Genomic DNA, 12,243 nt, shown 5'->3' with positions numbered 1-12,243 from the left:
GATATGCCCCTAAATGTATGTATACTGGTACTTATATAGCGCCCACAGTGTACTCAGTGCTCTATAAAAGAGACAATACAATACAGGGAATTATAATACAATAAGTGCAACAAACAATAAGAAAGAAAATTCCTGCCCCAGAGAGCTTACACTCTCAAAACATGAAGAAATCCCTGAAATATAAAGTCTAGTGGTAACATCATTGCCTTTGAAGCCAGTTTGAGTCCCATTGTTAGTGCCTTGAACCTTGGGCAACTCCGTCTCCTTTTGAGCCTCAGGTACCAAAATTAGATTGTAGAGCCACTGGGTCATGATTCTCTATACAGTGCTGAGTACACTGCATAGCTATGTAAGATAAACAAATATGGTATTTTTTATTCAATATGGGGGGGAAATCAACTGGAGAGAACAGCAGTTATAATAATAATTATTATTATTATTATTATAGTGTATAATGGGGTTTGAGAACAATAACAGAATTACAACACAACCATACACTGTTACAGTAGGTAAATGGAGCTCTGCTCTGACATATACTGTTACATTTTGTTTTATATGCTAGGTACCTGAGGTCAGTAGTACAGAATCTGCTGTTAATCCAGCGTTTCAAGAAGCTCACCACCGAACACTCTCCAAGGCAAGAGAGGCTGAATTTCTGGATGGATATCATTGTTGAGGCGACAAAAGAGTCTACCAACGGGCTACGATTCCCAGTAAGGCATTGTTACATGTGTAATGTTAGGCAGAAAAGGGCACCATCTAAAAATAAGGCTTCTAGTCACAAGCTAGTTCATATCTCAAAGCTTTGTATGTGTCCTAAAAGGAACTTCATCCATGCAAGAAAAGGTTTACACATTTAATATATACTGTATTTGTAAAAACCTATACTGTATTGGGATTTGGTGGGACACCATGCAGCATCCCCTATCTTGCCATTTACTGGCATTGCTGACTTTGCATAGAACAAGGTGGCTGCGGTTAACTTTACAGCTTCTGGGTCGTGAAAACAGCCCGGCGCCTATGAATGTTTTAACTTGAAGAATCAGCGATTCTTTAAAAACAAAATTTCTTTAAAAGAGAGCGTTATTTTCTATAAAGAAGATGGCTGTCTGCTTCCACGTGGTCTTCTTTATCATATGTAAAAAAAAAATTATAATAATAATCATTTAAAGCCGGCATGATGTGATAATGTTTGATCCTATTCTCTTTTTCTAAAACATGATTTAGCTGTTTTTTATTTCACTGGATTTAGGGAAAACCTCAGTTACCTCTAGAAAAATGTACATATATATTTTTATCACTGTATATCTCCGGAGTGCTACTACAGAATTGAAAAGGGCAAGTGCCACTAAAGACAACAAATAGACTCAACAACAAACAAGACAAGTAAAGGAGGTGGCTGTTTTAATGTACTTTTTAATGTAAAGTTCTAGTAAAGCCCATTGTGATAACTGAGCTGAAAACTTCAAATTCACATTACAATTAATCCACGTTCCTAATCCTTCTCTTGGAATCCCTCAGGGTTTAGAAATTGGGGTAGCCTTGGTGTGGTACAGACTTTTGGCATATTCTTCTTCTTGGTAAACAAAGAACAACCCATGCAAATCTAATATGACATATGGTCGCATTGGAAGTGTGTTGGGTATTTTGTTGTTTACTGTTGTTTACTGTTGTTATTTCCCAGTAGCGCCCCAGTGGGCACAATTGGGTTTGGGTTCTGAGCTTGCTAAGATTGTGAATTTCTAATGATGGTAAACACCACAAGAACATTTCCAATGTATGTTGGTTCCAGGTTCCAGTAGAACCCGCATTATTTACTGTAAGTGGAAAGTTGCAGGGCTGGTATTTTGCCAATTTAAAAAAAACGACACATCATTTTGAACAGAATGGACCGTTTCTCTATTTTGGCGCCGAAAATGAAATCCACATTTTTGCTGTTTTTTCTAAGCTTTTGGGAAGTCCTATTGAAACAGCGGCGGGGTGAATCTCTACTCTTCTTTCTTTTAGGTTCTCGTCTTAGAGCCAACAAAGGTCTACCAACCTGCGTATGTTTCAATAAACAAGGAAGCTGATGAGATGACAGTCTCCTTGTGGCACGTCTCTCCTGTGGAATTGGTAAGGGTAACACAGGTAGAGATAATTAAAGTTAAGCAAACAAAGACTATATAATACAGCGCTGTGCAAACTTTTTCAGCTGCGGCCCCCTTTCTGGGAGCCACAGCGTTCGCGCCCCCCCTCCCCGAAGGCACGGCTTGAAATGACGTTGCAGGTCACGTCACGTGACCCCACAGCGTCATTAGACGCGCGTTGCCATGGCGACGTGTGACATCACATGACCCCGTGGTGTCATGTCATTGACACCGCGTTGCCATGGCGACGCGTCACCGAAGACCTGGCTGCCTGTAGATAAGTAAGGTTACAGAGGCCTCACGCCTCCCCCAGCATTAAATTAAATGCCTGGGGGAAGAGCGCGGGCCTCTGTAACAGCCCACGCCACCCCAGCAAATTCTCCCGCCCCCCCTGGGGGCACGACCCCCAGTTTACGCACCACTAATATAATGTATACAAAGCAGTAATATTCCATAATACACTTTCCTGTGCCATAATACACTTTACAGTCCATTCAAATAAATGGTCCGTAAAGTTTCTTCCGGCACTGGAAAGTGCCTCATGGCTTGAGGGTGCAAAATTTTTCTGGGGGGGCACGGCCGTTGCAGAGGCCCCGCGCTCTTCCCCAAGGCATTTAAATTAAATGCCGGTGTATCGCATGAGGCCTCTGCAGTGCCTCCCACCTTGTCTTTGGCGATGCGTCACCATGGCAACGCAGTGTCAAATGACGTCGCGGGGTCATGTGACATGACCTCGCGCGTTACTACTGTCCCATTACTACTGTATGTCATATTAAAGGTGTGTTCCCTTCTAGGGCGCTTTTTTTAAATGCCTGGATAAGTATCCCAGGGAGCAGGGGATCCTTGGAGCTGAAATGAACGGGTTCCGTTCCGTAGACCCCCTGCTTCATACCTATATTAAAAATATATTTTTTTCAGGAACTGCTCCGTTAATATGTATTCCAAATTGCACAGAGGGTGTCCTGCCATATCCATACCGCATAGCTCCAGAGGTTACACTTTTTATAATGATAGAGACTTGGGTTAGTATACATTTGACATCTCTATTTTTGTGCTGTATAAAAAAAACATGACTTTATAGCCTAAACAATTTGATTGAAACCCCAGATTTAAAATAGACCATGATTAAAGCAGCAATACTGCACCCCCCCTCCCTGTTTTCTTATTTGTATATGTATTTGGCAATGTATAATTCTACATTCTTACCTGAAATGGCAATCGTTTGGTGCTCCTGTTATACAACTCAAAATCTTGATTTGTCACTAACAAAATGGCTACTTCAGTCAATGTAACACAGCAGCTACAATGTATCCTTATATTACTACGATAACATTATATATTGTTACAGTTTGCAGGTCACACTGCTGGTAACATTTGCTACAAATGATCACAAACAGGAAAGTGTTGCAAACATCTTGCACTGCTTGGGAGGTTGGCTAAAACCTGCTATAGAAATCAAAGGATGCTTTAAAACTCATCTAAAATGCCAATAAGAGTTGAATAATAAAAATTGTAAAAAAAATACAGTAAGTATTAGCTAGTATTACATAGCTGATTTATTAAAAAAAATTAATTAAAGAAACTTTACATTTCACGTTTGCTGCTTGTGAATGCTGCAGTATTGCAATGTGTATCGGGTCCAAGAACAGTGCTGTATCCAAATGTTATTACCGGTATTATCGTTTTATTTACAAAAATAAGAAGCGCAAACTAAACTAAGTCTTCAAAAAAACTTCGTGCAGACTACAAAACCGGTCACTAGTACCGCGGGCAGAGTAACGTGAACAAAATGAAGACGCAAATATGTTTAAAAAGGGAAATCCTGTGCAGTGCTATATAGGTGAAAAAAAGCACTCACAGCTGGTTCATGTTAGCTGTTAAACCAGAAATGTAGTCCTTGGTGTTGACTGCCCACTGTAGTCCTCCTCAAATGAAAACAGATAAGGAGAACATAGCATAATAACGTTTAATGTGCACTAACAGAGCAGGGAATGTACAAAATGCACTCACATTTTCCCAGTCTGTCTTGCGCAATGAGTGTCATAAGGGCACAATCCAGCTACTCTGGAATAGCACCGAAACTGCCGCGTCTTGCCCCAGATGTCCTGCTCAGCACCATCAGCAATGTCTTTGCCGAAGTCTGTCTTTTCGCATCTGTGCGCGCAAGTGGCAAAAAATCCTACGCGTTTCGCCGTTATCCAAAAGTTGGCTTGCTCAGTGGAAAACTGCTGTCATTTTTTTGACGATATAGTTTTATTTAACCTCCTTTTACTGTCATGTTTATTGTGGAAACCCCTGGAAGCTTTCTACCGCAGATAAACAAATAATATCCAAATGATTATTATAGAAAGAAAATAACGAAACAATGTCTCAAGCAGATGCGGATTGACGTGTTAAACATCACTTTAAAAGGAGTTCTACTGTTTTCATGGGAAATAAAACTATTGCTAACTGGTCTGTTTTGGGGGCTTTTATTTCAGAAAGGGATTCACGAATGGAACTTCACAGCTTCTTCTGTAAGGGGCATAAGGTATGTGAGATGTATTGTGGTATCTATTTTTGAAGCATACAAAAATGCCTGGCATATGACCTGCCTTTGCCCCATGCATACAATTGCAGGAGACTAACAATCAAAACTCACATAAAATTGAACCCCTTCAGTGCCCTAATAATGTACAGCAGCGTACGTCTTAAAAAAAAAGTATCACCCCATGAACCTTTATGACATTGGCTTTTGCTCGATTTGTAGGGGCGCTACATGATCGGGAGCGCAAATCGCGTAGTACAGTGAGGGAGGGCACGGCCCTTCCCTGTCACATTCGATCCGGCGACCGGAACATGGAAGGGACCCCTTGGTTGCTCCAAAGAGCGGTCACGTGATCAGGAAGTGTCGGAAGGTTAAGGGCCACGGAGGTGGCAGGATACTCTGGCACTGAATGGGGTTAAACCCATTGCTTGGCGTTTTAAATCACGCTCTGCATTGTCATCACACAATGACAGGACATTCTAGAACAAGTAGTCGTTCCCTTTCTGCTATGAAAACCATTCCAATTTGATGAACCACATAATGTGTGTCTGCAGATTTACCCTTTGCACTGTATTCACCAGTATAATCTGCCGAGATATTTTTGTTTGGGTTGCTTAATGAAACGAGACTCGACTACTTCTCAATCTTACTGAATTTGTACAAGGTTACCTTTAGCTTTTCGTAACATATACATTTTTTAAACTTCAGATCTGTTTTTGTGGTAGTGTAGTGTGCAAAAAAACAGGCGCTTACCTCAGATTAGAAACAAAAGTGTGCTTACAGTAAAGCGGTCAATTCGACAATAGCTCTCTTACAAATACTTGGAGCAAACAGTAGGATCCCTTCAGCTTCAACCCCAGAAAAGGGTTAATCCAGAGCCGTTATAGAAACATGGGAACAAACAAACAATGGGGGAGCATGGGATTAGAAAGACATATACAATAATAATGGTGATGAATATTGACAGTAGTTCCAAAGGTGGGGGGCGGGTTGTAAATATAATAATACTTACACGGCCATGTGTAAGCAACCACAATTAGTGATCACCTCCTTGAGGGCGAGCTGTGCCTCTCCCAGCTAGATATAGCTGTATGTTGATAGGGTTAGGGGAAATGATATATAATCTATAAGGCTATACTCACACGGCCCTGTGTGAGCTGGTGTAGAAATTGGTTACTTTGGGGTTAAATTTAACCCATCCACATCTATTCGTCACGTAATGGGGGTTTTCTCCAGTATCCAGGGCAGCACGAAAATCAGTGCTAACTCCCAGGCGTCAGCCAGGCTCTCCCCCCAGGTGTTATGATGCGTGGGGGGTGGGGGGGATGGGTTGGGTGATGAGAAAAACGAGTGAGGCACTGTTCCAGTTAAATATTCACAAGAAATCGCATTTATTAATTAAAACAGCAAAGGGACTCACATACATATAGAATGGACCCCGGGCCTCCTCACGCAGTCCAGGATCGAGTTTGAGCAGCTTTGTGCGCCCTTCCCGCGTCCGGGATGCAGGAAGAAAAACTATCCTGCTGGGCTGCAAACACTGCTCCACGGTCTGACTGCGGAAGCCTCCTTAGGTCGAAATCTTCTGGTGGTTTAGAGCAACGCGTTTCGTCGACACATCGACTTCCTCAGGCTCAAATAATGACGTTGCAGGGGTCTGGTGGCTTTTTATAGACCCTCTGGATGATTAAAGGATTGATTAAAGCTGATTTATTGTTTCAAATTGAATTCAGCCTGGTTGTGTTGTTTTCAATGACATGGCATTGCATATATATGGAAAATCCTTTCTGTACATATTCTAACACACATATGTGCCTCTTGCTCACTTTCATACTAATATGAGTCTAAAAATCTATATTGGTTTCATTAACCATGTTAAAATCATTAATCAAGCCTCCATTAAGGTAGGGATCAATGGAATAAACTATCACCCGATAGGGGTAAGGATTTAAGACAGTGTTTACTTATAATGTCTTAAGTATATAAATATATAATACAATACAATCTTTATACAAATATCTGTAAAATCATTAAATAGCCATTGTCACAAAATTCTCCATTAACTCTTTCATCATTAATTAATGGTCCTATTAGGTTACTAGCTTGCATTAATGTCATGTATACCCCCTAAGCATTTGGCATTGAATTTGGGCAAAGAATGATTTTAGCAAAGGGCTATGTTCATTATAAACATCATATTCAAAATCTAAAAAATAATTAAAATTCATATAATATACACCTCACGTGTAATCTAAAAATTCAAGGTAATTACTCTCTAAAATATATTGATAATCTCGACACACTCAATAATTACTTATTAATACATTAAAACATAAATAATTACATAAATACATAAAAATGTTTAAAAATGCATAATGATCGGAAAGAGTCTGAAAAAAAGGAAAAGAACAAGCGCAAATAAAAAGTTTGTTTAGATACTTTAGAATGTATAACACTCTTCTTAAATAGTTAGACATATATGTGGCACTTATGAAAATGTCTTATACCTCTAGAAAATCACAGTTGCCTTTTTATATTTTTAGTTGAATGCTGCAATATCAAGGTCGACATTAAGACCAGCTGGGGACATAGATTTCAAACGATATATCCAAAACGTCTCTCTCTGTCATAGACGTTTCAATCTATCTCCCCCTCTCCAGTTCTCAGGAACCACCTCTAATCCTCTGTAGAGTAGTCCTGAGGGGTCTCCCCCATGATGTTGTGTAAAGTGGAGTGGCACGCTATGTGTGGTCAGGCCCCTTCTTATATTGCCCAAGTGTTCCAGTATGCGGACTCTAAGACTTCTTGAGGTCCGGCCCACATACTGCAATCCACATGGGCACTGGAGTAAATACACTACGTAGTTCGTTCTACAACTAATTAATTGTTTGGTCTTAAAGACCTCTTTGGTGACATTTGAACTGAAGTGTATTCTGTCAGTAAGTGCATGTTTGCAGGCCTTGCACTCAAAACACTTAAAAAATCCTATTGGTTTCGGTAGCCAATTAGTAACCTTGGTTTCCGATTCTTTTCTATATACACTCGGTACCAGTCTACTTTTTATATTCTCTGCTTTTTTAAAAATTATGCGGGGTGTTTTTGGCAAATAATCTTTTAGTACTGGGTCTTTGCACAGCACATGCCAGTGTTTCCCTAAAAATTTTTTTAATTTTATGGGACTCATTGTTATATTTGGTGACAAATGGTACAATAAAATCTGTTTTGTCTTTTTTTTGTTTTGGCACCATCAATTGTTCTTGGTTTAAATCTAAGGCTCTCAAGTGCGCTGCTTCAATTACGTCTGGTTTGTACTGCCTTTCTCCAAATCTGGCTCCCAGAATTTCTGCTTGTTCTTTATATATTTCAACCTCCGTACAATTCCGCCTTATTCGTCTAAATTGCCCGAACGGTATGTTATTTAGCCATCTATGATGATGGCAGCTATTATTAAGCAGAAAATTGTTGGCATCAACTTCCTTGAAATAAGTCTTGGTTTTAACCACATTGTCCTCAATGTAGATGGTTAAGTCAAGGAAGTTGATGCTTTCTTTACTTATCTCAGACGTAAAACTCAAGTTGACACTATTGTTGTTAATATGCGTCAAAAGGGGGCAGAGGCTCTCCTCACTCCCCTGCCAAACAATGAGCACATCGTCGATGTATCTCCGCCAGACGACCAGGCTTGCTCCATATGGGTTCCCAGACCAAATATTGGTCTCTTCCCAATGTGCCATGAAGGTATTAGCATAGCTGGGAGCAAACCTGGTCCCCATGGCGGTCCCGCACCTCTGCAAAAACATTGACGCATCGAACCAGAACAGGTTATGTGTTAGGATGAATTTAATCCCATCTAACAGAAAGCGTTTCTGCTCTGGTGGAACTGAAGCGTCTTTATCTAAAGCTGATGCCACTGCTGTACACCCATCCTCATGCCTGATTGACGTATACAGAGACGTAACGTCACAGGTTACTAATATATAGTCCTCCTGGTGGTAGTGTAATAAGTAATTTATAATCATAAAACAATGCTTAAAATAAATGGCAAATCTCTCTCAAATTTAAGCTCAGTGTTAAAATATGTTTGATCTTAAAGGAGCTATCCATGCAATAGCCTATATATGTGTTGTTTTTTTGTTTTTTTAATAAATCAGTTCTGTAGTATTAGATAATGCTACTTTTTTTTAATTTTAAAATTCAACTCTTGCCATTTTTAATTAGTTTTAATATACTGCGCATATTTTGATTAATATAGCAGGTTTTATCCCAGCAGTGCAAGGTATTTGTAACGCTTTCCTGTTTGTGATAATTTGTTGGCCAATATTCCCAGCAGTTTGAGCTGTAAACTGTAGCAATAGATAATGTTACCTTAGTAATATAAGGATACATTGTAGCTGCTGAGTTACACTGACAGATTGATTTGAAACTGAAAGGCAGCCTTTTAGTGAATTCTGGGAAACAGGATTTTGCTGATCAATCACGGGAGAACCAATCGATCGACAGCTAAGGTAATTAGTTTTCAATAAAGGTTATCATAGGCTGCATATATTAAAACAAAATAAATATTTTAAAAATACAAATAAACTTTTATGCTGCTTGGATTGCCTCTTTAAAGCAGCAATACTACACCCCCCCCCTTTTCCCCCTTTTATTATTTGTATATGTAAATCATGTGACAATGTACAATTCTACATTTTTACCTAAAACTGGCGATCATTTTGTGCACCTGTTATAAATCTAAAAAGCCTATTTGTGGGCCTAACGAAATGGCCGCCTCCTGACTCTATGCTGCAGTCAGTGCCTCAGCTGTAACATTACCGTATACTGTATTACCAAGTGTAACACGTTATTGTTACAGCTTTCAGAGTAATAGACAGTCTGCTCTTTGGAACACAGCAACAGATATGTTTGTGATATTTTGTTTCCAAAGTGTAGAACTCAAAAAGGTACGTACCATAGCCTGTATCAAATGAAGACGTGGATCAGACTTTCTAAATGGTTGCTGTAGCAACTTAAAGCTGCAGTTCAGTCTTTTTTTTTTTTTTTTTTTTTTTTACTTCAATAGTTTTATGTGTGCAATCTCTAATTACCTAAAGAACTGTATAGCTGCAGGTCAATTCGTTCTCCATGTATTGATAGGTCGAAATTTGGTGACATAATTCGTGAAGGGATCTGTTTATATTCTGCTTGTCTGTCAGTAGAAGCTCATGAATATTCATGAGCACTCCTGCATTGACATGTGCTAGAGGGAGGGCAGGGCTGACAAAGGGGTGTGCCAGGGCTTGTGACAGGACATGAAGGGGCAGTGCCTTAGCAAATGGCTGTTAAAATAGAATACAAGAAAATTGGTCTTTCAAAGTTGTTTTTTTAAAAACAGAAAATGCTAAAAGTATTTTTTCTTACTACAGAACTGATTTATTAAAAAAAACACACATGCAGGATATTGACTGAGCTGCAGCTTTAAGGATGATTTTAATTAAAAATGGTATTAGGCATTTAAAAAAAAAATGCAGACCGTATTATCTAATTCCACAAAACTGATTTATTTTTAAAAAGCAAATAGGATTTTTCAAGTTTTGCTGCTTTAATATATATATATATATATATATTGGAACAATTATCGGACATGCAATGTCCGATGACTTTTAGCGTTTGAGTGAGATCTCCAGAGACATTAGTTATGAATATTATTACCACACAACCTTTGACTGTTGCAGTGATCTGAATGACATCACAGTTCAAGATGTCTATCTCCTAAAAACTGAAGTGTTTTCGTGATCAGTTTAATTTAAATGTAGGATCTGTGTATCAAAGCAATTGTTAGGTAATTTGATGCTAAGAGAGGCCTTTTCATTTTGTCACTTAGCGTTAAAACATAGTGTTCCTGTTTTTCCGTGTAAGTTTCAGTGACCCACTTATTATGATATTATGTATCAAATTCTCATCTCTGTGCGTCATTTTGGCTAACTTCCATTTCTCTAAAATCAAAAGTTCCCTGCCTCACACATACATCAAATGTAAGATAATGAACAAGCTTCTGCGATAACTTCAATATGTGTTGCACATATCATTTGAATTATATTTAAATTAGCTCTTTATCACTAGTTCTCCTTGATTTAAAATGGTTGGCGAATCACTGGCAAAACTTGGACGCAAAGCTTGCACATCTCTTAATTGCAGGGAAGGCAGGCACAATGTAAAACGGTCATAACAGACTTGGTAAGGCACTATGGGGCCCATGCTATAAGCATTCATAAAAAAAAAAATCGCCAGGCTGTTTAAATCACCTGTTTTCTGAGCGTTGCTATCACGGTATTCAGAGAGCCTCGATTACCTGTGATAACAACATTTCCAAAACAGGCGAGTTGCCAGTGGCGTGATGATCGCCTCTCTGAAAAGGATTACCCGGAGATTTCTTTCAGCTGCAGAGAGAGCTGCTTAGAGAGCCGCCTCTCCCTGTGCAGATCTCGGCCGAAATTCATGTTTTTTTTTTTTTTAAATAATTTTTTTTATACTAGTGTAGATGAGCAGGGGGTCTCCGGAGCAGAACCACGTTGATTTTGAGGTCTGGGGACCCCTGCTTCCTGAGATACAGGCCCCGTTATGGGGTGCCAAGGGCCCACAGACACCTGCGGGGAGCACCTGAGGTCCCCCGGACACCCAAGGGGACCACCCGATGGCCCACAGACACCTGCGGGGACCACCTGAGGACTCCCAGACACGTGGGACCACCTGAAGGCCCCCAGACACCCGCGGGACCACCTGAGGACCCCCGCGGCCTCTATTAATCAGGTGGAGGTAGAGGAGGTGGCTATTAGTGTTTATTGTGGGTTGCGGGGGTGGGTGAAAGGGGGAATTTGGCCCTTGGTAGGTAGCGGGAGATGCTAACCCCTTAATTGCCTTAGCGGTTAGCCGCTAAGGTAGTGAAGTTGCCTGTAAATGCATTTTTATTGCATGGGATTGATGCCGGGGTTCTCCAATGGATATCGGCTCCGGAGACCCCCGGCATCAATCCGATGCAGAAAAAAAATCATTTTTTTCCTAAGCCCTCTATCGCCGCCTCTCGGCAGCCTCTCAGCAGCCTCTCAGCAGCCTCAGGCCAACTTTTATTGGCATGAGGATTTTGAGAGAAAGTTGCCATTCTAGAGCCGCGATTAGCCTCAATAACCTAATCACGGCTACTAGAATTGCACGTGTTTTTGAACCTGCCGATAAGTAGCTTATTGCCACTCAGCCGGCGAATTTTTTATGATGGCTGACAATTTTGGCGATTTTATCGACCACTTATCAAGGCTTTTTGAATAGCAGTAGGCATTTTGGCCGATAAGTGCTCGATAAGTGGCTTATCGACGCTCATAGCATAGGCCCCTATGTTTTTTCACATATCCCACTGGCTAATAATGACAGATAATTGGTCTCAATATAGAGCGATGTACTCGGGTCTCAAAGTTCTAGTTGTTGTCTAAGAAGAAAAAGGATGGAGTGTCTGGAAGTGCGTACAGTATACTGCAGGTAATCTGCAAATGAGGGAAAGTAAGAAGCAGCATGTCCTCTCTGGGCAGTGTACTGACAGTATATTTGAAGAAGAGA

The 12,243-nt window shown here is 40.2% G+C and overlaps 1 protein-coding gene across 3 annotated transcripts in view; it reads left to right on the top strand.

The window, feature by feature from the left end:
• The window catches only part of MAP3K15 (mitogen-activated protein kinase kinase kinase 15), a 201,748-nt gene that overhangs the window by 157,870 nt on the left and 31,635 nt on the right, over nt 1-12,243 (top strand). For all 3 annotated transcript variants that reach the window (XM_075594301.1, XM_075594300.1, XM_075594302.1), the window contains exons 10-12: nt 563-713; nt 2,008-2,115; nt 4,610-4,659. In XM_075594301.1, the coding sequence (XP_075450416.1) occupies nt 563-713; nt 2,008-2,115; nt 4,610-4,659 (309 nt within the window). The remainder of the gene's footprint in view (nt 1-562; nt 714-2,007; nt 2,116-4,609; nt 4,660-12,243) is intronic.

This window comes from Ascaphus truei, chromosome 3, assembly GCF_040206685.1.
Source record: "Ascaphus truei isolate aAscTru1 chromosome 3, aAscTru1.hap1, whole genome shotgun sequence".
NCBI classification, from domain to species: Eukaryota; Metazoa; Chordata; class Amphibia; order Anura; family Ascaphidae; genus Ascaphus; species Ascaphus truei.
Note: the sequence above shows the minus strand (reverse complement) of the source record. Positions and strands in the feature narration are given on the sequence as shown.